The 27517-nt window shown below is 34.1% G+C and overlaps 1 protein-coding gene across 1 annotated transcript; it reads right to left on the bottom strand.

The window, feature by feature from the left end:
* Nucleotides 1-9797: 9797 nt before the first annotated feature.
* LOC125829304 (succinate--CoA ligase [ADP-forming] subunit alpha-2, mitochondrial) lies at nucleotides 9798-21328 on the bottom strand. The gene is made up of 7 exons (XM_049508547.1): nucleotides 20977-21328; nucleotides 19930-20139; nucleotides 15453-15623; nucleotides 15032-15155; nucleotides 12040-12101; nucleotides 10555-10636; nucleotides 9798-10181 (listed from the first exon to the last, which is right to left on the bottom strand). The coding sequence occupies exons 1-7, from the start codon at nucleotides 21202-21204 to the stop codon at nucleotides 10045-10047; spliced, it is 1014 nt and encodes a 337-aa protein (XP_049364504.1). The 5' UTR covers nucleotides 21205-21328; the 3' UTR covers nucleotides 9798-10044.
* Nucleotides 21329-27517: the final 6189 nt, after the last annotated feature.

Below are 27517 nucleotides of genomic sequence, written 5' to 3'. Positions count from 1 at the left end.
TATTCTTTGGGTTCAAGATCCCAAACCCAAATTAATGTATCATCAAATGCACCAAAAGGGCAGATAATATTATAGTGGCTGCAGGTTATTCTGGGGTTAAAAAGAAAATGCACACATTGATTTATATTAGTGGTAGAGACAAGAGAGAATCACGGAAGAATGACAAGTGGAATGTATACTCTTCCTACAATTCAGCTCATCCGTTTAACCTCTTCTCTAATTTAATTAAAATGTATAAACATCTTCTACTCATTTTTCTTATTACCTACTAATTATACATAACAATAACCAACAATTAATTAGTTTATCTCATTCCCTCCTATCACAGTTATTCCATTAAGGAAATAATCACTGACATCATCATCATACTATTTGTCTATCCCTATTAATTAATTCATCTTAAATATCAAATCTTAACAAATTATTTGAAAAATATGTAATTAATGTCAAATGTAAAAAAATTTGGAAAATTTATTTTTGGAATAGTATACAATTAAGAATGAATAAAGTGAGTATTTATTTCATGACAAAGAAATAAACTAATCACCATGTACGAAACGAAAGACAACTATCATTACATTGTCAATAAGGTAGTTATAATCAGTAACATTCTATTTTTGCAATGTGAAAATAACTAAACAGCTGTATATGACTTGCCTTTTTCTCTAATTAAAATTAATTACATACTTGCTGTAATCAGTCAGATGAGTCAATATGATATGATTATGAATTTTAATTATGAAATAAGACAAAAAATATCAACATATTTATGGAACATAGCTATAGCTTTAACAAATTATAATAAACCAATATATGTTGATTTATAGCAAACCCTCCATCTCTCTCCCCCTCCATCATGCAAATAAGAAGAAATTCATTCAAATGTATTATGTGTCAGTTGTATTCAATCAAAAAATTTGTATTTTACATCAATTGTATTAGAAAAACTATATTTGTATTTTTGTATCAAATGTATTTGTATTCATATGAATACATTATGCATTCATCCTCTCTATCAAATGTACTATGTATCAATTGTATCCAATCAAATATGGATGAAAAATTTGCATTTTATATCAATTGTATTCGAAAAAACTAATTTTGTATTCAACTTTATTTGTATTGTGTATCAGTTGATTGTATTTGTAGACAAATCACTTTATATTTGTATACAAATTAGTTTGTATTTTTCCTTCTTTTTAAAAAAAAAATTCAAAATCAGCAAAAAAACAACAACGAACACTCCCTCTCTCGATCTCGCTCGCCTCTCCCCTCCCTCTCTCGATCTCGTCCGCCTCTTCCTCCCTCTCCCCATCTCTCCTCTCTCATCCTAATATGTATTCATTTGATACAAATCAGTTTATATTTTGTATTTTTTCCTCCAAAATCAACGAAAAAATACATCGAAGACATTGCATAGCAAATCAAAGTGTAATTGCGAATTGTAATTAGTGAAACTGTAGTTATGAAGTCCTATTTAAGGACTAATGTTTGCTGTTTTTGAAAACTTCCTAGTATATATATACTAGACACAGAAGTCCGTGCTAACACAGACCCAATATATGTTACTTTTTTCTCCACTTTATACGATTTAAAGGGTTCATCAGATTTTTCAAATGATTTTTAAATATTATAAGTTGCTACTTATTGTGATTTGTAGTAATTTTTACATAATGTTTAACTAATTGTCCCTTTTATGTAATACTTGTTACTTCTTCCAATTTATGTACTACTAGGACCCTTTGATCTATCAATGGAAAGATCTCTACTGATAGAATTTCGTCACTTAAAGGTTAAAAAATGATTATGAATTTATCAAGAAAATTAATATTGCACAAAGGTTTGAACCTAAGACTTCCCACACATATATTGAACCACCAAGCAACAAACAACTATCTGCACAAGAAGACAAAATTAGGATCATGAAGCTAGCTGCTTAAACTGCTGCTTCTAAAATAAGGGATTTTATATCTAATAAAAGAGAAATATAGATAAGCTGATGTGACACCTCTTTATGATTTTTATTTGTATTTTTCTTTTTTAGACCCTTTTTCTTATTTAAATCAATTATTTTTTATAAGGCAAATTACTTATTTTTTTTTTATTAATAGAGGAACATTTACCACAAAGACCCTTCACATAACAATTTACAAGGGGTAATTATTCATAATTCACACCTTTCTAATTTTTACTCTTAGTATTATTTTTTTGACCTTATTTTAATTATAAAATTATACATATTTTTTAATATTTAATATATTTTCCTTTTTATTATTTAATTTGTTTAGGAGGAGTAATTATCCATGACGTACACATTTTTAGTTTTTACTTTTAGTGATATTCAATACTCCCATTATTTTGATGTTCATAACCTTCAAACTCTAATTTGTAAATGTAATATTATTTTATTCCTCCATTTTGTATATGCAAATTTATATTTAGTATCACATTTAAAGTTATTCTTTCTCTTCTTTCATAATATTGATTTGTGAATGCAATCCTTTATTTTACCTCCCACGTTCCCATCTCTTACAAAAGTCTCTTTAGCTAAATTGGAGTTATTTTTTCTAAAAGGTAATGTTTGAATTTGATATTTTTTTAATTTGAATTGTTGTGGGTCATTAACACCTACCTCGTGTTCTTCTTAGTCTTGTTCTTTCTCAACTCATAGAGGTATGTGTTATATTCCATTTTAAACGGATCAAAATAATGTACAACATTTTGGTGATTTCTAAATTAATTATTGAAGTTAAGGAGTTGCCACCTAATTATTTATGGTGAATTAGGACACCTAAAAGGATTAAAGTTATTGTTTAGTGTTAACTCCATTTAAAGATCTTACTAAACATGAGATTTTAGGTAATAGTACAACTAATCCAAAGGGAAGGGGTATGATATCCTTTAAGATTTATTAGAAATGATTAACCGGCCAAACTTACATTAATCAGGCTAATGTAAAAATAAAATGTAGGTTTTTGGAAATACTAAAGTAATAATAGATATGAAAGTTGTCTTAAATTTAAAAATTGAAAGATGGTCTTATGAGTTGAAAAATACTCTTTTTGCCAGGTAGAGACCAATTTATATTCAAAATGGTTTTGATATGGTATCTTTAAAATAAAATTGTGAGGCTAAACAGCTGTAGCTAATTATATTTAAAATGTATCGGTCTATTTAGAAAAAAAGTGTGAGTCCACTATCAAGTTCAAATAAGCATCTTTGATTAGTTTTACACTCAAAAAATTGTGGTAATTAAAATCTTTTCTTTTCCTTTTACAAGCAGATTTATTTTTTTAAAAATTAATTTTGGACCACAGGTCCTTTTATTTCTTCTCCAAGTGGAAGCAAATTAGTAGCCCAAATTACATCAAAGTCGGATAGCCCAAATTAGGAAATAATAGCAACTTAAACTAGAACCAAGTACATACTCTCCCCAACATTGGATTTCCTACAGAACACTTCCCAATTCTCTCTCTCCTAAGCACCGCCGCATCCATGATCTGGTACCCTTCTCCCCGTCTTTGCTTTCTGTACATCTTGCAGTCATTGATTTGGAAGAGTTCTATCAGCTCACAAAGGACGACTCCTGAATCGGGTCAGTGCTGCAATGAATGAATGGGTTTGACTCCCCCTTTATGTTGGTTCTTCTGGTAAGCTGATGTATCTTTGGCATATACACAACTAGATCTTCTCTAATTAGACATAACATTGTTCTGTCAATATCAAAGCGCTCGTGTATATTTATGCTCTGTCTTAGCTTGTAGTGCCAATCCTTCGTGTTTTAATTCGCAATGTTGGAATTTTATGCTTATCTATGTTGATGATTCTTCTTCCTTTGCTTGGTAAGTTGTAGAAGCTCTGTGCTTGCACCCCCTCTGCTCGATCGAATGCCATATTTGCTAGATAATCTGCTAATTGGTTAGCTTCTCTAAATATATGTTTTACTTGAACATGCTTTCTAGTTATGCTCTGTTGTATATCCTCCATCTTCTCTGTATGTGTCCAAGGGGTTTTCCACTGTTTTGTTATAATGTTTTTGAGTGCTAAAGAGTCCATTTCCAATATTATCTTCTGAAAATTCTGTAGCTCACAGTATTTCAGTGCCATCCATACCCCCATCTTGTAGCCTCCCCAATGCACTGTGCTTCAGCATATATCAAATCACCCTTAGTATCCCTTATGCTGAAACCATATGAACTCTGTCCAGGATTTCCCCTGCAAGCCCCATCTGTATTACACGTCACCCAATCTGCATCTGGTGGATCCCAGTGTACCACTCTAAAATGTAATTTTGGCTTATATGTGTTTAGTATGGCAATCATATCCTTCCAATCCTGATCACCTCCTTTTATCCATGGGTATTTCACTCTCAGTAACATTTGGGCTGTTTTATGACATTGACTCTTCATCTTCTCATATGTCACTTCTCTTCCATGTCTTCTAGCATTCCTTCTCTTCCATAATTCCCACATTATAATAGTTGGCATTGCCTTGAGTATTTGCCGCAACTTATGTTTTGCTGGTCAATCCCACCAAGTAGTGATAAGTTGCTGCAAATGTAATCGTTCAATGTTTATACCTGCACAAGAAGCAAAGTGATTCCATAGTTTTTGAGCTATAGGAGCCGTTAGAAAAATGTGTTGTATTGTTTCCTCTTCCCCCACATTACAACATTAGCATTTGGACACCATATATACTTTCATCTTCTTGAGGACATCATCTGTTGGGATTCTCTTTCTCCATACCCTCCAAAGAAAGAATGAAATTTTAATCAAGTTATTAAACTGGATGTGATTGGCTAACAAAGTATTCAAATAGAGATCCAAATATGCTACAACTAATTGTTTTAAGATAAGAAATCACAAAAAGGAGGAAGGAGAGAACAAGTTAGCTAAATCACAAGATAAAATATTTATAGCAGCCCGTCACGAGAGAAACGAAGGAAGAAACAGATGTAGGGCTCAAGATTTCCTCTTTTCGTCCAACACCTTGACGTTTAGTCTTCCAATGTTGTCTCTTAGTTTTTCAAGAAGTCTTTTAAAATTTTGTAATACATGTATCTAGTAAATTGATATATATATATATATATATATATATATATAGTTATGCAAATCCTTTGATTTTTTACATTTTTATTAGTATAAATAGAGATGTAATTGATGATTCTAATCATATCAAGTGGCCTTAAGTAACCTATATAAAACTTGAGTATTCTCCTTCTATAATTCCTACAAATTGGTATCAAGAGCAGATTTTTGTTCTTAATCTGGGGTTAGGTGAAGAAAAAAATATGGCATCCAAAACAAATGAAGGTGCTAATTCTTCAGTTATTCGTACTCAATTTTTTGATGGAACTGGTTTAAATACTAGAAGTTAAGAATGAGAATGTATCTGAAAGCTGAAGGTTTGTGGACTACTGTTGTAAATGGCTATGAAGAGCTAGAAAACGATGGTGAACTTTCAGAGATGAAATTTTTGAGGCTAAGTATCGTCAACAGTACAATAAAAATAGACTTTAGCGATAATTATTTTGCGACAATAACGTAATTGCCGCTAATATATTCATGCAAGGCAAATATGAGTGACTAATGTATAATTACATTTTTAGTAGCAATTTAGAAGAATAGCTGGAAAACCTTTTTTTATTTTTCTAAAAATAAAAAACTCCCGCTGCACAAATCATTTTGCTATTCTAATTAAATAAAATAAAATCTCTTCTGAGCATAAGGGAAAATTAAAAACCTAGAAGTCTAGCGACCAATCCATCAGAGCTGCGTCATCAGGAAGCCTATTCCACATAACAACGATGTCCTAAATTGTAGTATCCAGGTACGTGAATCACTCCCCTCCAAAATCTAAGCGTTATGTTGTTTCCTCGGTTTCTGTCTCTATAGGTATGTATCTAATTCTTGTTCTGTGTGTGTGTATTGTTGATCTCCTTTGAGATTTCAACACTTTCTTTTTCTTTTTATCATGTTTATTAATCTGTGTTTGCTAAGTCGTGTTGGTGATCTATCGATTTTAATACTTTAATTGTGATTTATTGAATCGATTCCTCTGTTTTGCCTACTATTTTACTATTGAATAAGGCCACTGGTAATATATTTATATACCCTATCCTAATCATTTAGATGTTCCATTGTCAATACTGAATAAAAGAATTAGTACATGAGAACTGTTATTTCATTTTGACAACGAATTAAATCATTTCTAACAAAATTTCACGTTTAGCAATTACATAGAATCCCCTTACTGTAAATGCATCCCTCTCTGCAACTTGGACGTTTTGCACCTTACCAATAATTTTTTTTCCATAAGTTTTCTATTAATGACATTCATGTTAGTTACTTGAAATCGTGATTATAAATTGCTGAAAAAGTCTGTCATCTGAATTGTATTTCAGGTGGATGTGAACTATTAAGTTTGTTTGTTTTATTCGAATCATCTCAGCACAAATATAACTTTCAAGTACATGACTCGAATATGATGTAACTGTTAATTGGCAATGATCTAGATGTTATAACAGTAGGTAATAATATAGTATTACTACCTTGAAATTTGACGGTTTCAGTTGTTTTTATGAGAAATTATCGAATATGTAGATGTCTTGATCATGTTTGGTTTTTCTTTTGACCTCCATGTTTGACATTTAGGAGTTTGTAATCTCGAATGCAATAACTAATGTCTCGGGAGTAAGATCGTTATTAAGCTTTTTATTTTCGTATAAAATTGGAAAGCAACTAAAATTCGATCAATTAGTTGATATCCAGTTACATCGACTAAAGATCAAGCAAGAGTTCTAATGACGGCTAGTTCTATTACAATTGTTCCATGCCTTTGTAACACACTTCAAAGTTGAGTCTCATTTTATCATTCTTTGTCCGTCACTTGGTTTTATTTCTCCTTCCTTTTCACATCCCAACTTAGGCTTTTGGCCTAAGTTGGTTATTCAAACAAACCAGTGATTCGAAGAGGTTTTTGGGGTGAGAAGTTCGGGGCAATTTGGCTCAAGGGGTTTCAAAATGGTTGTCAACAAATGGCTTAAGCTCAAATAGTGCCAAAATGGTTGCACACCCTCACAAGGTAGTCATAAGAAGGATATGAAAATTTGGCCCCCTCTCAAAATTTCTGCCCAAGATCATTGCTTGCATTCACCAAAGCTAGAAAATTGGACTAACAAGGCAAAATCTAGGATTCAACAAGCATGCTTCTAAGTAAAACCTCACCATACACGACACTTCAAATACAATCATTTAGCACAACCCGAAAAGATCAAAAACTTATGTGATGTTCATTGCAAGGCTCATATCAAAACACAGCTATTCAACACAAGATTCAAAAAGATCATCCAAAAGTGCAACCACATCGATTTGTTCTTGCAATAGAAACACTAAACACAATTATCATCATGAGTACTATTCAAGACATCGATATTGAACAAAATTGATCTTCAAATTATAATCAATGAAAACTCAAGCATTTTAATGATTTCCATAACTCATGGAGCAAAATGAAAATTTAGAGAGAGACAATGAGCCAAACCCATCAAACTACTATAGTAAAACCAAACAATATACTAAAATAATCCAAAAATAAAACTAAAAGTAATAGAATACAATAAAAAAGGGGATATATTGACACAAGTGCCCTCACCCCACCAAAATAGAAATAGTAGTGTCCTCAGTGTGAAATAAAATAAAGAGTACGGGAGGAGAGGTAAAAGTTTCCCTAACAAGCTATGCCTATTGAGTAATCACATTAGGAGTCTTATGAGGAGTGGCATTCATGGGCATCAATGCTCGGAAAAATGATCACGGGAGGCTCAAACAAAGCATCAGTGCCTGACACATCAATAGGAGGAATGGTAGAGTCTGAAGAGACCACACTAGTGCCAACTGCATAGGTATCCTCAAGGAATCTCTCTAGGGTAGCATGGACCATCGTCTCCTCAAGGTCCTGCAACTCAGTCTTACTGCAATCCGCTGCTCATCCTCCTCTCTCCACAACTCCTCCTTATTTGTCTTCTTGGCCAAATTATCATCGGCCTTATCCGCATCTCTCTCAATACTATCATCAACAAGTATATCATCTTCACTCAACTGCTCATCCACACTTTGAGGAAGCTCACCACTAGGCATAGACTTAGGTGCATCAGGCAAGGGAACCTCGCCCCATAGCATCGATATGTCCGTAGACCTCAGCTGGTCTACATCAACCCTCAAAACATCTATCTCAGCCATTATTAAAGATGTGCACATCTGAACTACCATCAGCCTTTTATTGGGCCTCTAACCTAGTAGCAAGGTTATCCAACCTCACGTCATATGACTCTATAAAGGCCTCACACTAAGTCAACCTAACTCTCAATAGAGCCAAAGTAGCCTCAATAGCCCGATCAATCATCATGGGCACATCCTTCTCAACCCTCACTACCCTCACTTTCACATACCAAGAAAGATTTCCCATTTGATAGATAATGGTCTGGGTCAAGGGGGACGGGATATAGGAGCGGAGGCAGGTGCAACAAAAGTGGAAGTAGAGGGTACTGAGGAAGTTTGGGGTATACTTGAGCGCTCCACAAAAGAAGCGGATGGAGTAGCCTCAATAGCAAGAGTGACAAGATCAACCATAGGTGTAGTGTCTAGTGGTGGCGGCTTTCTCCGAGCCGCATCATCCCATAGATAATCAACCTCAATCCTCTGGATGTCATTGGAAGTGGCCGGGGTGATCCTCACATCAATCTTCCCCCGAAAGGGAACTCCTATATTTTCACAAAGTTGTGTGATTAAGATTGAAAATGGGAGCAAAGTTTGTTCTTGCCTGGTCCTGAACAACATCTCATCCACAATGATCGATCCTACATTAATTTTCTCCCTATCAATAATTATAGCCACTAACACAACCTTTGGATGTTGAAGGATGGACTTGTTTTAGATATATTAAATTTTAGATAGTAAATATGAAGGAAAAAAATTAACTTGAACCTTGGCACTTGAATTTAGAGGTAAATTTTATTTTAAAAGGTACAAAATGTATAAAATAGATAGCTTTTCTCAGTTCCATAATTGAAAAAGAGAGAAAAAAATAAAGAGAATAATAAAAAAAAGGGACAAAAAAGAGAATTTTTTTTAGAAGGAAACGAAAAAAAGAAAGAAAAAGAAAGAGGATTTTAAAGAATGAAAAAAGGAGTGGAAAAAACGTAAGAAACAAAAGAAGACAAAAACGAGTTTAAGAAAAAAATAGAAGAGAAACATAACTATCTTTAATTCCATTTAGTTATCAAAATACAAGCTTCGTTGAACTTATGATGGTCAATTGTGAACTTAACCTGGTTCCAGGGAAGTTCCCTCTGCTATCCATTTCTTATTCATTCTGCTAATTTAACTATTTTTACCACAAAGAGAAGGACAAAAAACGCACCTTTCCTGCCAAAAGATGGTGCCATATTACATGTTAGCTTTGCTCATTTATATTCCTTTCGCTTCGACCCTAATTGATCGACTTCTTATGCAAGACACAACAAGCATCTAATGCTTCCGAGGCAATATTAGAAGCACCCGCAAAACCTAAGACCAGTACTCTATCCAATTTCAGGTCAAAGAGACATCATGTGAGATAAAACTGTCCATAGAATAGCTATTTCATTAAACAGTAACATCCCCAGCAAGAATTTCTAAGGGGTCTAATATATAGTTAGATCATTTAAGCACTGAACTTGCGCTCATAAAGAAATGATGCAACACCATAGCTTTGATTTGTAAAAATAACATAAGAATGGTTTCAAAGCGGATGCAGTAAAAGAAGAAAAAACAAGTGCATTATTTCAACATCAAAGACACAACAAGAAACATGAACTGCATAAATAATGTAAACTGAAAAAGTAAGATTTTGGGGCTCCTGAATGATGCTTGGATAAATAAATGGAGATTCATCATGTTCTCTTTCGTTAGTCTCTGCTAAGAATGAGTTTAGAGGGTAACTGCACATCTTTAAGTACATGTCAGCACAAAAAAGAAATTGCCAAATAAAATGTATGTCGCTTGCTTACGCAAGACCCCTCTGTTTGAACACATCAAGCATTGTGACACCAATTTTAGCAGGAGACTCGCATACTGTAACCCCAGCTTCCTTGAGAGCTTTGATCTTGTCCTGTGCTGTTCCCTTTCCACCAGATACAATGGCTGCATAAGAAAAACAGATCACGGTTAAGAACAGGAAATTTAGACATCTTTTTACAGCATATGCAACATTCATTCTTCAAAATAATAATACAAGAAATCACAAACCAAAAGGTGCTGAGAGTTGCTACTTGCTAGTAATGACTATTCTGTACTAATCAACTGAGGGGGGTTGGGGAATGTATACAGACCAACAGTTCATCAAATTAGAATATGCTTAATGGATGGATTCATTCAAAGTACTACTCCAATCTTAATGAAAAACACAAGTTCATTAACATTTCCTGCCCATATTTTGTCTAGAAGAGAGCAAGGTCAATCAAAAATATTAGTACAACCCATTCAATGTAGGCAAGCTGAACCACCAGAACAGTACCTCCAGCATGACCCATTCGTCGTCCAGGAGGAGCAGTTAGTCCAGCAATAAATGCAACAACAGGCTTTTGAGTTCCACTTGCCTGTTTCAAGAATCGAAAGACACATAATTTCCCCACCATGTTAAAACAATACAAAAATTAGATATTTAAGAACATATCACAGCTCAATGACATGGCAAGTATCCGAACATTCAGAAAATTCAGACATTTTCTCTCAACAATATAGTGAATGCTTATTAAAAAAATAACTGCTCAAGATAATTCAAGGAGGGGGGGGGGGGGGGAGGGGGGGATGTGAAGATTTACGATATTATCAAATAAGGATTCATAAAAAGTGCGTACAGACAGAAGTTCAATAAAGCATAAATTAGTCTGGAGAAAATATAATATCATTCCTTGATATTCCTCAATACATAGTAAGCCATAATTTTGGGATGGCTAACGATGGAATTAGAGCCCGTTGGGCCGGCCTGGCCTAACCAGTGATTTTCTAGAGCTGGGTTATGATTTTTGTAGCCCATTTAAGAAAAGGGCTTTTTAGCCCGGCCTGAATAAGCCTGCCGATTTGTGGGGCTTGAGAAATATAGATAAGGGCCGCCCTGTGGGCCAAATAAAATTAATTAAAAAATAAAGAAAAATAACAAGAGTCTAAACTCAAAATCTGTTTAAACTATGAAATATTACAATTTAAATACAAATTATGTTTATAAATTTATAAAATATGTACTACATAAAATTAAAATTCCCTAAAATTTTTAAGGAATCACTATTGTCATAGTTTTTGTGTTTTATTATGATAATTGGAAAACAATTAGGTTAATATTTCTATTTAGCTATTTATGTTTTTACTTAAAATCAAACTTAATAAATATTATAAAGATAATTTTATTTGTGGATTTGATTAACAAGTAGTAACACTAACACCATGTAATATTGTCTTGTCAATATTTATGATTTTAAATTATAATTCAATTAAAAAAATTATAAAAAATATACTTTTAAAAAAAAGAGGGCTGGCCCGGTAAAGCTCGTAGCCCACGTAGTTGTGGACTGGGCCGACCATTTTCTGGCCCACACCAAAAATGGGCTAGCCCGAATGGGGTGGGCTAGCCCGTATTGACAGACAGCTCTACAATGGATCTTTGCAATTTCCTGGGAAGGGGAGGCCGTGAAGACATAATCTTTCATATTGCCTACGACAGTACATTTACTTTAAAATTTGAAACTAATCCTGGTGTAGGTACTAACTTGAAGTACAAGAGAAGAGTTACCATTCAATATATGGTTTGACTTTCAAAGAATAATCTTCCAAACAAGGTAGTGGACCCAGATGTGAAGTCGTCACAAGAAAAAGATGGCCCAGCAAAGACTATACCATTTATTCCATCACATACAAGATTGGCCAGAGCATCATAACATAATTTGCATCTTAATTGCAAATAGTACTTTCTGATGGATATTAATATTACAAAATTATCACTAACCTTTATCAAGGCTGCGGCATCTTCTTCTGCTGTACCACCGATCTCACCAATAAGAACTATACCTGACATGCAACAGGCACATATAACCAAGTGTAAACAAATTGCAAAGCATAACAATGTGTCTAGTTCTACTGGGGTTGAGATGCAAGCTAAGTAAAACCACAAGCTTCAGTGAATCCACAATGAAGAAAAACAAAATATACATATATAATGCATGAAAAAGTAACTACAAATACAAACAAAAATATCGTTATATGAATTGGATAAACTTCAACTACTGAAATTTATGAAATAAAAACAAATTCATAAGAAAAATTCAAATTTAGATTTAGATAAAAGTTAATTTAGGTTTTGTGACTAGTTTTCTTGCGCTAAACATCTAAGTTCAAATTCCTAATTACTAAGATATTCATTCATAGTATTTCTTAACAGCTAATGTATCACTATGTCAGCCACATTCATTGCTTAAAATCACCATCTTCAAGACATAGCACATGGACGATAAGCCATATGCCTTAAGCCTTTGGGGTCATTTGATTTCGAAGCAAGTAATGCGAGGATTGCAACGCAAAATTAGTAATATAGGGATTGAAATGCAATGATTGTCATGCAAAGATACTAATATACGGATTATTTATTATTGGATTTCTGCAGGGGCGGATCTAGTAAGCCCGGTGGGGGTGCCACGACATGCACAGGCTTCGATCGAAACCTTTTATATATATAGGTATATATAGAGAAGATACAGGTAAATAATATAATTTCCACCCAGAGAACCAAAAGACATTAGGATGCCAGTGGTGAAGGACAACACTCCCACCCTCCACATGCGAGATCGAACCCTAATGACGTCATTATTTCTAAATTGTAACTTGTTACATCAAATTTTTTTTAAGAAGGATTGTTGCATCAAATTTTAACTCGGCTGGCAAGGTTTAAAAGCCTATTTTATCTCTTTTTTTCTTTCTATTTCAGTAATTAGTTGTTTAACTTTAAAACACAAGTTCCCTTCTCTATTATCATATTAAAAGAAACCATTGTTCTTAATACAAAAGTTGTCATCTTACTACTATTCATGTTTTCCTCAATTAATTTCTCTTTAAGGGAGTTCAGAAAATAAAAATATAGTGCTTGAAATTTGACCTTCAAACCTCAAGGTGAATTTTGATTTTCCCTTCAACTGCTAAGTCAACCTTTAATCCTATGTTTAAGATGTTCAAAATATCTATATATATCGTGTTATTTGTTGCCAATGGAGATCGGATGAACCCCCTTGGTACCCTATAGATCTGCCTCGCCCCACCCCGCCCCTGGCACCCGGAAGTAGGGATGGCAATGGGGTGGGTTTAAGGCTATGCGGGGTAGGGAGAGTTTAAGGTTGTGCGGGGCGGGTTGAAGTGGGTTTTTTTTAAAATTAATGTGGGGCGGATTGGGTTGCAGGTATATGTGATTTTAAGTGGGTTCAAACTTAATTTTAACTTTTTTACATGTTATAAGATTGATAAGCATTATTTATAAAAATAATTTATTTAAAGCTACTAAAATATTCAATATAGTAAATGAAAATGGCTCAATAAATGTGGGGCGGGGTGGGTTGCAGGTATATGTGATTTCTTACATGTTTCCTAATTGACCTCTAAAAATAAAATTTTAAGTCACGATCCTATTAACAACTTAATGAAAAAATGAATTTATTTTTAATATCAAATTTAACTAGCAAAAGAAAATATTAAAAAAATTATGCGGGGCAGGGTGGGGTGGGGGGTGAAAGTGAAAAAAGTTGTTATGTGGGGCGGGGCGGGTTAAAATTTTTGTAGGTTAGGCTCAACCTGCCCCGCCCTGCACCGTCCCATTGCCATTCCTACCCAGAAGTCCAAATCCTAGATTCCCCTCTGGATATCTGGTTTGTAGTATTAATAATCATTATCTGGTATATATTTTATAATATGCTTTTTGAAAAAAATATATATATGTTACTACATGAAGGGTTATTTTCTTCATATAATAGCTCCATGTATTTCTAATCCCAGCAATCTTATTTCACATTCTATCTTGTATAACATATGAATGTATTTCTGAGGACAAGTAAATTGGTTACCAAACAAGTTATGAATTGTGCTTGAACAGTATGCAGAGATTAAGTAGGTAACCAAACAATGTATTAGCTATGCTGAATTGTACGCGGATATTAATTCTCCTTGTACACTCAACCAAACAATCCCTTAAAGTATGTACGAAAGCATCACCTAAACAAAAAAGAGCTCAACTTGTGCTGTGTACCTGGCCTCATGGTTTAAGTGCACCTCACATGAATCATGAGCAACACAGATGTAATCAGATAAAATATCCTATTCCACTACTCATTTCTGTACAGATCTTCGGACTCATTCCTTTCTCAACACACACTTTGAAGGAGTACTTTTTTTGAGCTTAATCCCAATCATGTAGACATCTAGAAGGATGTTGGGGGAGTTCAATTGTGGATTTAGCAAAACCATTTTTTCCCATCTATCTGGATTTTGCTTCCTGTCCTTTGCTAAAAGAACTTTTGCATTTTAAGTTTCATATTCTACCAGCTTTTTACATGCTGTTTAACTCTGAGTCGGTGCATCTTAAAATGTAATTATATGATCTGCTAACTATAGAAAATAAACATCAAACTTCTATTTTTATGTTGGTGGAGTCAAGACCTGTTCGTGTGATCCTTGACTAATACACCAGGCAATCTGCTACAACCCACAAGCAAATGTGTTAAGAGAATTTGCATTACTCATCAGCAAAGAAATGCATAGAGCATCAAAAGAAAGGGAAGGGTAGAGGGGCAGGCCCATTATCCCCAACTTTCAAGGCTGCGTTTAGTAGTAAGGGTTGGCACTAGGTGAATTTCTCAGTCAAAAAATATGCATAGACCATCTTCATAAATGACCGAAAGACCTGTTGTCTAAGCAATAATCTTGACTAAGATGAGCAAATATGCTTCAAGAAAGTCTACCTTCTGTCTGTGGATCAGCAATAAATCCCTCTAAGCAATCAACAAAATTTGTACCATTAAAAGGGTCCCCACCAATCCCTACACAAGTTGACTGTCCAAGACCAACAGCAGTTGTCTGAAAAACCTAAACAACACAACATAGAGAAATGTAAGTTTCATTCTGGTCCAGATAGTGATGGTTCCAAATCTTGCTTTTTGAGAGAAAGATACCCAACAAAGATCAGACGCAACAAATATAGACTGTTAAAGGTTGAAAGTAATTGTAGTTAGACCAAGCCTTAAGACACTCATATTCAGTGGATTTTAGGCGATATAGACACTTCAAATAATAAAAATCTTACTGCACCATATGAAGCAGAGATGGAAATAATATGTACAATTTAAACTGCCAGCAAACATTCCTAGAAAGAGAAAATCTTACTGCTTCATATGTCAATGTACCAGATCGAGAAACAATTCCAATACGTCCTGGTTTGTGAATGTATCCAGGCATAATTCCAATTTTGCACTCTCCTGGTTTGATAATACCTGGGCAATTTGGACCAATCAGCCGAGTTCTCGATTGCTTCTTAAGAGCAGCTTTTACGCGAACCTGTAGGTTTGAACAGAAAATCAAACATTAGAAGCAAGTTACTGAAACATTAAGTGTGTAATGCTTTTTGTTAGGAGTTCTAAGGTTGCAAAGCAATCACATAAGCTCATATATGAATAAATACACATAAAAATAGAACTCCCCCAATTGAACTTTTATTTCACCCACCTAAATATAGGTTTATGGCTTGTAACAAAGACTGTCAAATTTTGTTTTTGTAATTTCTTATTGGATCAAACAGCTAGAACCTAGAGTTTCAACTTTCAAGTGCATCAGAATCAGTCAATGCAATTGAATATTTACACTCACATACCTCCCAATTATATATAGTAACTAAATACGAGCAAAATCAACTATCAAAAAGTTTTAACCAGAAGGGGAGTTGACTGAAATGCCACTTGCAGTGTTTTAGACGGCGAAAGGCGATAAAAGGCGACAAAGGTCTGCCTTGCCACAAGGCGAGGTGCTCGCCTTTTTGAAGTGCGGCACCAACTAATACCAAAAAATAAAATATTTAATTGCATATGTAAATAATCAAAATCTCAATAGCAATGACATATTAGCAAATATTTTAATTCAAAAACTGAAAATAGATAGTACATACTAAAAGCCTAGAACTTGAATGAGAAAAAAAACAAAACAAAAGTCAATAAAGAGGTAGAAGTGACTCTGAAGTCCAAACAAGAAGGAAAAAGAAACCGAGGAAGAAGTAATCTGAAGAAGAAAAGAAGAAATATGTATTGGTTGGACTTTGGAATAGCTGAAAAAGTTTGGCGGGTGCCAAATGAGTCTAGTCATAAACCCTAAAATTACCTTTCAACTTTTAAAACCCTAAATTGATCGCCTTTTTTTAAGAAAATACCAAAAGCGACACCTTTCTTGCCTCTCGCCTTTTGTTGCCATGACACCGCTTTTTGAAGATCACCTCGCCAAAAAGCTAAAAGGCGATGAAGGTTCACCTCGCCTCTTGCCATTGGCGACGAGGCGATCACCTTTCACAACATTGGCCACTTGTTTAGCTTGTAGATATAATGTTCCATTTGCTCAGTATAACAGAGGCCACAAGATTTTAAATTTTCATCCTTGACCAAAATCTTAGTTTGAGGTGACATCTCATTTACAACAAAAGAGAAGTAATTCCAAGCCACCAGTCTTGCGAACTTCTATGATGTATGCCATTGGAATCTCACTTCTCAGTAATTAGCACTATATTGCGGCCTGTATTTTTTGAAAAAGGTTGTCCTCCAGCCTGGATTTGCTCACATTTCATTCCGAACCTCTCAGCTTCTAATAAATCAGTTAGTGTCTAACAGTTGTGGTTTTATATTTCTACTATTTTTTCCAAGGGAAGTCATTCCATATCAACCATGCCACTACACTTTAATTGTCGTCTGTCCCATACCAAGCAAGTCTTAAGATAATCAACTCAACTATAGGTAATACCAAATGAGTTTTGTCTTTACTGCGAATCAATTAATCTGATTCCCATTTCAGGATAGCTTGTTACAGTTTGACATCTATAATGGCAAAGCAAATCCTTACAAATTATAACAATTTACTTTCTGAACTTCATATTACCAAGGCAAGAAAAGGGGTGAGAAAGACCCTAATCCATGTCACAAGTCACAACCAGTGTTATCAAAGGTGCACTTAAGCCCTGAAGCGAGGCTCAAAATGAGTTGAGCGCTTCGCGTCACTTTATGTGCACTTTAGTGTTGTCATCAAGGCTCTAAAACATACTTTTCCTTGTGAATGAAAATTTCCTGAAGAGACGACGCTAAACCATTGATATTTCACTTTATCATAAAAACAATCAATTTCTTTGTATATATATTTGTTATTCATGTTTAGAATTATTAGTCTTGGACTAAACATATATATATATTTGTATGCTTTCTCCATTTGCACCTTTTCTCAATAAATAGAGTGATTTTTGTTTTGGGTCAAGATGTGATGACTTGCCACATCATCATACCACTTAGGCACGTGGCATAAGATTGTCCACTGTCCATGTGGAAGGGCTACATTGGAAGAAGAATAGTCCTTAGTGGAATATTCTAGATAAATGTAGAAATTTCCCATGGTAGATCCTAAAATGCCTTAGATTTACATGGAAAGTCTTTGGAATATTCTAGGGTTTGTAGAGTATTCTAAAGTAGGGGTTATTTGTGAATATATAGGGACTTGTGTAGCAATTATTATTTACACATCAACCCCTAATGAGTAGTATAAATATAGGGGCATTCATTTGTAAAGGCATCAAGCCAAAGCAAACAATCTTTCAAGCAATATAAAAGTCTTCTAACGAATTTTCTTGTGTCTTTCTTATTTCTCATAGCGGTCTAATTTGAAAAGGCTTACTTAAGCTTACAAGATTGTGAAAGATTCATGAGTAAATTGTCAAGCACCGCACGAAGTGCTTAGTTCGAGTATAAGACTGACAAAGTGGTATCAGAGCAAAGGTTAATACTAAGGGAATGACAAAGGAGGGAGACATCAACGGTACTAGCAACACCAACGTCAGGCAGGATGATGGAAAGAAGCACCAAAAGGGAAGAAAGGTATTGTTATGCAACCCTACACCAAGCAAACTGCTAACATCCCACTCACCTTCAGCCCTGAGGCAAGTGATGATGAAAGTGGGGAGCAACCCATAGACGTCACACCTGAAATAGAGTGGAACGCAAGGGTTGACATAGCGAGGTAGACTGTGGAGATCTTAGGCGGACTCTTGAACGAGGTCAATGACAAGTTCAAGACTCTCGAGGACTTCACCATTGAGGAGAATGACAACATCCGCAAAGAGTTGGAGAGGGGTAAGCATGCGAAGTATGAGGTGAAGGAAGCCATCACTTTCTTGGAGTGTCGGGCTCATGGATGCATTAAGCACTATTGAAACCATGAGAGCCGAGATGAAAGCGCTCAAAGGTAGATTGAAGGAGGATTTGCGTCGTTCAACAAAGATAGGGAGGTCAAAGTTGAGTCTCCCAAGCCACTAATGTTCAAGGGAGCTCGTGACATGCAAGAGGTGGAGAATTTTCTTTGGCATTTGGAGAATTACTTCAGGTGCAATAGGGTTAAGAGCAACGAGAATGAGATCAACATTGTCGAGTTGTACCTCTTGGAGATGGTCATGATATGGTGGAAGCGAAAGGAATTTGAGATAGCAAAAGGGCTTTGCATCATCAACACATGGGAACAATTCCGAGACGAGTTCTAAGAAGGCTTTCTTTCCTAACTTCTTCTATAAGGCGAAGTGCAAGTTCAGGGAGTTGAAGTAGAAAGGCAACATACGAGCATACATGAGGAGTTCACCACCCTCACGCTTCAGATACCTAACCTCATAGATGAAAATATGTTATTCCACTTCATGGATGGGATACAAAACTGGGCCAAGACAAAGTTGGAACGACAACAAGTTAGGACTATTGAGGTTTGGACGCCAAGGCTATACTGAGAGGAAGGCGCAAACTACAAAGCAAGATCAACTAGAAAACATCCATATAAATATAGTGATAGAAAGTCAATGCCTCAAAGTGCATAAAGGGTCCAAAAGGATAAAACGGAAATACCAGACTAACTATAATGATTTGTTGACAGATATCATATTAGTTTCAAACAATTACTAAAACCAAACAGAAAGAAGCAAAAATCATCTGAAGAAACATTTTCTATCAATGAGCACCCTAATAAGTCTTTGATAGGACTCATGAGTTTCAAGAACGGCATCGTCAAATACATCTCCAATGATAAAATAACATTAAGAGCCCGTTCGTACATAAACGTTTGTTTTTTTCAACTTTTTTTTTTTAAAAAAAATTGGTTTACTTGTACTTTGTAGTCAATTTTTTCAATCCAACTTGAAGTTCAGATTTTCAAGTTTGAAAAATTGGTTCTAACCACTTTTTCAAGTAAAAAAGAACTCTTCACAAACATTTTTTAAAAAAAAATCAAGTGAAGTGCATGTCCAAAAAACACGACTTTATAACCATATATTCTTTTTCAAATTAACTTTAAATAATATTTTTTAAAAATATCATCAAATTCATATCCAACCGCCTGCTAAATGTTCTAAAATCTTGTACAAGCATAGACTAGAATGCAGTCACTAGATCAAAACCCAGCAGCAATTTTTCACCACAAGTGAATGAGTTAGATAGCAAGAATTTATTGCACAAAATTGGGTAACCCTGGCATAGAACAAGTATAAGTTCTGGGTTTTAAATAAAATCATTAGTCATATGCATTTCCTCTTTTTGGGTGGGGGGAATAAGAGAGAATTTAGTAGATAGGACTTCTATCTTACCATATCATGCTGAGGAATCCCCTCTGTTATGCAAACAACTAAGTCCAACTCAGCTTCCATGGCCTCCATAATAGCTGCAGCAGCAAATGGTGGAGGAACATAAACCACTGAAGCATTAGCCTTTGTCTCTGCTTTTGCCTCTGCAACAGTATTAAAAACAGGAAGCCCCAAATGTTCTGTTCCACCCTTCTTGGGAGTCACTCCACCAACCTATTAACGCACACAAGCATACATGAGGAATTCAGAAAAAAACAAATTTACTTTTTAAAAAATAGTAACAAATAAAAACTATTTTCTAGCCTCAATTGACTTTCAGTTTCCCAAAATAAGAGCATTCTATTACAACATTAAGAACAGAACTTTTCAATCAACTCCTGAATAAAATGCACTTATATCTATTGTAGATACAAGTTGTTCGTGCATGGCAGTGCATTTTTAACTTCAATTTTATGTCTTCCATAGATACTTCATACATACTTTTCATTTTCTTCATGCACTAGATATCAATACATCGAAGATGGAAGAAAGGTATCAAAAAGATTTGAGAAAACAAAATGTTATCATGAGAGCAAGAGTTACCTTGCTAAGAATTGGTTGCTCTACCTTGAGAAACAAACAGGAAGCTACTCCATTGATTTTTTTTAACCCTTATTAGAGGACTTCCAACTTACTCCAGTCCAGCCACCCGTGAATTCAATCAATTTACACTCCAAAAGCTTTCATGATATAATAGGCAACTATCTTGTATAATCACTTCAGCTAGGGTAAGTGCAAGAACTAACTGCCCATTTTAGAGCATTTACTTCCCCTATGCTAACTCAAAATGAGCAAGACAGTACAACAAGGAATAATGAATCTTCCTTCTAACTGGTTGTTAAAAATGAAAGAGAAGTTACACAATTATAAATTCACGGCAAAAACAAAAGGCAAGTGTGGATCCACAAAACTGTAACCACATCATAGATATTCAAGAATAACATTTCATATGGATCACCTCAACTAACAAATAAATAAGAGAGCCGATGAGAAAGGTGAAAGATGGGATACCATTTTAGTACCATATTCAATGGCTTGTTCAGTGTGGAAAGTGCCGTTTTTGCCGGTGATGCCTTGACATATTACGCGGGTGTTTTTATCAACGAAAACAGCGGGCGGCGGTGGTGGCGATCCAAAGTAGCGATACTGATGCCATAATGGAGAAGCAGATATCGTCGGACTGCTAGGGTTAAGCTTTGTACTCAAGTTAGATATCAGTCTTGTGGCTTGGCGAGCCATGGATTCCGATGCCCTTTCTCTCTAACCAGAGTCTGCTTTGGTGGCGTGGTGTTTAGGTTTTGTGCACCAAGGGAAAAGTCTTCTTTTTCACGGAGCAAAAATGCTCACGAGTTTCTCTTTTCTTAGGGCGTGTATAGATAGTTCGGTTTAGTTCGGTTTATGTATTATTAATTTGGTTTATTTTTTTTTTTTTTGATATGTTAAATTAATAAACAAATAAGAGGATATTTTTTATGATTTTTTTGTTTATCAGTTTTAATCTTCAATTATTCAATTTTCATATAACTAATAATAAACTGTTTATAAAATAAATGTAGCACTTCTCCAACAATTTAACAAAGACAAGATAATAGTTTAACTTTACTAATACCCATAAATAGAAACAATAGTAATTGACCTCACAAGAATTATACTAAAACAAAGAGAAATTAAGGGGTTGTTTGGTACAAATAATAGTAGTGCGGAGATTAATAAAGCATGAATTAGTAATACAAAATTTATTTTTATCAAGTGTTTGATTCATTGTTTCTCACCTCATTTTGTGTTTGAATTAAAATTCTATAAAAGAAGTTTTTTTTTCCAGTTATACCCCTGAATTATTATGTATTTGGGTCAAGTAGATGATTGCCATACAATATATTTTTTGTATGGTCTTTTAGCTAACTAGGAGAAGAACAATTTTGTTGTCATGTCTATTTTTCTCACTTGAATTATTTGAAGGTACATAGTTGTCATCTTAATAAATTGATCACTCACAAAATGTCAATTTTTAATTTAAAAAAGATAGACCATCTAGTTTTAAAATCGAAAAGACGGTAAACAATAGTAGAATCGAATAAACCATCTACATTTGTACATAAAAAAATGCAAGTTGTAATTTAATATGTATGCAATTTTATAAATTGTTCAAAATATAAATAATTAGAAAACCATATTTACCTTTTTTATTAGTAAATGTTAAACAACTCACATTTCAAATATTGTATTGAATTTATTTAGCAACAAACGACTATTTCTAAATAATTTGTAAGCTAATTTATTTAAATGAATTTAGTCAAGAAAATAAATAAAATAATTAAAATGATTTGAGGAATAGTTTTGTCTTTACATAAATTATCTCATGGTATTAAATCATATGTATTACTAATACTACCAAATAGAAGGTATTAGTAATACATCTCATAATACTATGTGGGGTGTATAACTAATTCATGGATTAGTTATACATAGGCCCAAAATTACTACCAAACATAGTATTAAATAAGGAAAAATTACTTAAATACACAACACTTCTTTACCTATTCTCAATATTTCCCTACTCTTTTACTAAAATACAAAAATCCCTTATTTTCCCCCAATTCAACTTAACCGGATACTTTATTAGTTTGAAGCAAAATCATATCTTTCCCATTCCCTAAATTTCGCCCCCAATCTCTCCCATTACAATTTCAGTTATCAAATTCAAATAATTTTGAATTTGAAATGAATCCTATCACTTTTAAACCGGATTCAGAGTTCAAAATAGGGTTTCTCATCGTCTTCATTGTAATTTCCGCCATTCTTTTTATTTTATTTTGTATCAATCGTTTTATCTTGCATTATGCATCTAACATCTAACTAATCTAAAGGTTTCAGTTCTAAAAGGTTGTCTATTTCGATAACCATGACAAATTCAAGTTCTAGCAAGAAAAGATCGAAGAAGAAAGTACATGCAACTACTTCAAAAGATCTGAAAACCCTCCAAAAAAGGGGTAGAAAGGTTGCCCCTCCCATTATTCGACCAACATTACCAAATGTAAGCATCAATTTTTCCCATTTTTTATCATATATCTTACCCCTGTTTTTAAAAAAAAAATCTAATGATAAATATTTTTTTTATTTTTTTATTAAGTATCATCTGTGAAATATGTAGTTGTTTCTCAGATACAATATTTTTTCGCGATTTTGTTTGTTAACTGTTATTGTATAAAAAGTTAAGAGAACTGTATCTAAGTTAAGTACTTAAATTACATTTATTTTGTAGGTTAGATTTTGGTCACTGTATATAAGGAACAATTCAATTTGTGTACATTTATGGTTTCTTATGAAGTGGTTGTTATTTAGTATCAAATGAAATAAAAATTATTGTATATAAGAAAATTGCTTAATTCAACAATTTTGCATCTAGTTTGGTTTTTGTACTGTGAATCATAGTTAATGATAAGTCTCCAAATGATACCTAAAAGAACCTATATTTATATTATACAGTATAATTGATTTTGTGTACATATTATGTCTTCTTGTTATTTAGTATCATATACTTTTAAAAATGTATCTATTTTTTGTTTGCAATGATTGTGGAATGTATGTAGCTGCTTTTGCTGAATATTTGAGCGACGAAATCAACATTCCATCTATAAGTTTTCGGAGTGACTATTTTCACAATAGATATGCAACACTGTTATGGAAGTATGGTATGAACAAGTTCAAGGCGGGATATGTTAGCGATAACGATGATCCTACAAGGCCGAAGAGTTTCTACACTATACCAGCAGAAGTTGGACTGATTAATATATATAGAATAATTATGTTTTAGTATTGTGTTGAAGATACGATTAATTAGTATTTTGTAATATTCCTTCCCTTTCCAACATTGTTTTTCTAAGTAATTATTAATTTGAAGACTGTTTTTTTCGAAAATTGTATTCCTATTTTAATTATTTTTCCAATTTATGTATCTTATACACCAATACTGCCGCTACAATATAACTATCAGATACAAAATATTTGATACTATATATTCCATAATTGGGTCCACAATTATGGAATATATAGTATCAAATATTTATCAGTTTTTAATCCCTTATTTAACGCATTAAACTGATAACAACAACATAATTATTTAAGTATTCGCCCGTTATTAATTAAAGTATCCGCGCTGCTACAATAATGGTATGGATTTGGTTGATGATCAGAGATTACAAAAGTATATCGACCGTCTATGATAATCAATGTTACCATTAATTACCATAGATGTCCAACCACTCTTGGTGCTCCATTTCGACACCAACGAATATTCAACTAAACACTCTATTTTGTGCTCAGAGAAATCCATTCAAGGAATTTATATATTATGTATCCAAAAAACACTAAAAAAAGGAATTTTTGGTAATTAATGAAAGAGTAGGGAAAAGAAGTAATTTCTTTCTTATACTATGTCATTTGCCTAATTTTTACATTAAATAATACCATACATAATACATGGATTGTTTATGTTAATACTCCCTACCAAACGACCCCTAAGAGGAATAGAATTCTTACTTTAGATTTTGACATTTTGTATAACGTAGAGTTGTGAACTCAAAATCAATGTGAAGTTTGAATTGAAGGTTAAAAGCAAATACAATAACTAGTAAGGTATTGGGATTAATATTTAGGACATGTTTGAAAAGCCACAATGTAATTGAAATTTAGTATAATTGGATGTTGTTGCTCCCAATTGCACACGCAAGTGTACGTGGTCGCAACAAGTAATATAGTGGCTCTTAAAAGAACCGCATTATCAAACCCAAATGACTTGTCGATTAACTATTTTTACTAAATTATCTAGTCTAATTATTTATTTAAGACTGTCAAAAGTGTTTGATTTTTATTTGTAAAGAAAAGAATGCAAGAATGAAATAATAAAATTACTTACTGTGATTTGGAAATTTCAGGGCTGCAACATGTATAGGGTTTCATGTATCACATCTCATGCATGAATTAACTACGGTTATCAAATTACTGATTTACATGGTTGATTTTATGATCATGGTCTCCCGACCTCTAATCACCTACTCCAATTAGCTGTCTAACTACATCGTTGAGCAGGGATAAACAGTCCTAATTGGCGAGCATTTATATTTCATCTTATTTTGTAACCAAGCTAGGTGTTCGTCCAGGCGTCACTCTTAAACACAAATCAACTCAATTTAATGGAAGATCAAGCTTTTTGTATCTTTTGGTCTATCTACCTTAGCGTCTCCCGAGCTTAAGAGTAGACAAGAGATTTATCTATATGATGTCCAGTCAAGAAATACTAAAACAAGAACACAAAAGTAATTTTAAGTGATAACCAACATCAATTCAAAACAATCGATGTTTGACAATCACCCATAGTCACAACCCCAGAATAAGGGTCTTTAGCTACTAATGTGTAAGAAAAGAAGAAAGAAAAGAACCCTAAAAAGTATTGACAACTTTATACTTTGATGCCCTCTAATTGATCCTCCCCCCAAAATAAGTATTTCTATGGACTATTTATAGATATAGAAAATCCTAAATAAAATAATCGAGTACAAATCAAATTAGGAATCCAAAACCAAAAGGAATTAGAATTCTGTAAAATTTGAGGGTGCCTTGATTAGTTGCCACGTGATAGCATGCCTTCCTTTGCCATTCACAATTCGCAATATGCACTCCTTATTTATTATGTATTATTATATTTGTTATGAAACTATAAAATAAGAAGAAAGTAGAGAAGACCTATTATTTCTCTTGAAGTAATTCACAAATCTGATTTATAATGAAAGAAAATCCCTTTATTTATAGGGAAAAGCTGACTTGGTTTCCAAGTAGGATTCCTAACTTTTCTCTAACAGACTCCACATAATAGACATTCACTATAATACAAATATGTTTATAATTAACACTCCCCCTTAATGTCTATTTGATAGATTATATGCATCGTTAAAACCTTACTAGATAAAATCCAGTGGGAAAAAATCTAGTGAAGGAAAAAGAGTACACATATCTAATAATACGCATTATGTATATGTAACACCCCGTATGCTAGAACTATCAAAATACAGATTTCATAAGTTGCAGGTGCCACCGACGGGCACCACCCACGGACCGTAGGGTGACCCACGGTCCGTCTTAGTGGTCTGTGGTTTACCACCTGCAACTACCTTCAAGAATCCCTAGAAAATTTGGCTAAAGGTCAGCCTACGCCAGGACCTATGGACAGTAGGTTAGATTACGGTCCGTGGTCCAGGGCCATAAGTTAGACCCTCATATTTCAACTCTATGAAGCCAAGTGATGATCGACCAGAACCGATCGTCGGTCCATCTACGGGCCGTCGGTGAACCTGATAGCTTTTAAGTCAGGGTCGTTTGGTCTTTTCCCTATGTGTTGGACACCTAAACTACGTCTTTTAACCCCTAAACTACGTGGTTTTGCTCAGCTTTAGCCTAGTAAACTAGTTAGAACTTACCCTAATAAATCTTTCACCAAAATCAAGAAAACTTAGAGCAAATTAGAGAGAAACGTCGAGCAGCCCTAGTTCAAGAACACAACAAGTTCTCGTCAGTTCCAACCTCGAAATTGAAAGATTTCTCCATGGAATTCGTCACCAAGTGTGTGGGATTTCACTAGTGGGTTCCTTTCACCTATTAGGTCCCTAGATTTCAGTCAGAATCTTGATTCCCTCAATATTATCTAGACCTAGGGTTTCTTGAATGTTAGAAATTGTTAGGTTTTAACTGTTAGAATGATCCAAATCAGATTATCATATTGTTGCTTAGTTTCTTACATGATATTCAGAACCCTAGTTGTGTAGATTCGTTTAGTTCATGAATTACACATACTAGGTCAATCTAAACAGATATACATGCTTCAACTTACGAATGGCACAATATCATTTATAATTGTTGCAGTCTCGGAGTTTGCATGCCAGTAATTGAGCTATCCAGTACTTCAGTATTTCAGTCATAATATTGCTTACATACATTCTAATTGGGAGTAGGCTTAGACCGAGTGGACAATGGTTTAACGTACCCGAATAGTCCCAGAATTACGTGCTCATGTAGGTTTATAAGTCCCTTCTATGGGTATTACATTTTAGTGATCACACCACTCATGCCTCTATACCTCTGACAGGGTGTATTGGGTCCTCTCGATGGGGTGTATACATCAGACTCCACATTTAGCTCATGTGATTTTATGTCGGTTATTAGTAGTTCCTATAATCAGGTTCTATTGCATTGACAAGGTTATCAGTACCGTTCAATATTCAGTTTCAACATGTTATAAAACTTGGTCATTGCATTCAGTTCGTTCATGTTTAGTATTTTCAGTATAGTATCATGTTCATCTTGTATCAGTGCTCAGTTATATGCTTTGTTCAGTTATGTACATTGTTCAGCTTTATTCTATTCTGCATGCTCAGTACCTTTCAAGTATTGTCGCATACTATGCGCTACATCTTCTCGTGATGTAAGTTCGGTCCTCAGCATTCAGATCACACATAGATTGACTCCCGATCTCCAGTTCAACAACATCAGTGGTGAGTCC

The sequence above is a fragment of the Solanum verrucosum genome, unplaced genomic scaffold (genome assembly GCF_900185275.1).
Source record: "Solanum verrucosum unplaced genomic scaffold, falcon-dt-bn FXZP01000157.1, whole genome shotgun sequence".
NCBI classification, from domain to species: Eukaryota; Viridiplantae; Streptophyta; class Magnoliopsida; order Solanales; family Solanaceae; genus Solanum; species Solanum verrucosum.
The sequence above is the reverse complement of the archived record's forward strand: the minus strand, read 5'-3'. Positions and strand labels throughout refer to the sequence as shown.

What these genes read in the sequence shown, in the direction of transcription:
- LOC125829304 (XM_049508547.1), bottom strand. Translation starts at nt 21,204, where the DNA reads ATGGCTCGCCAAGCCACAAGACTGATATCTAACTTGAGTACAAAGCTT. An exon ending in ATGCCGCAGCCTTGATAAAG is followed by an intron (nt 10,637 to 12,039) that starts GTTAGTGATAAT and finishes TTCTTGAAACAG; the next exon opens with GCAAGTGGAACTCAAAAGCC. An exon ending in ACGAATGGGTCATGCTGGAG is followed by an intron (nt 10,182 to 10,554) that starts GTACTGTTCTGG and finishes TTTCTTATGCAG; the next exon opens with CCATTGTATCTGGTGGAAAG.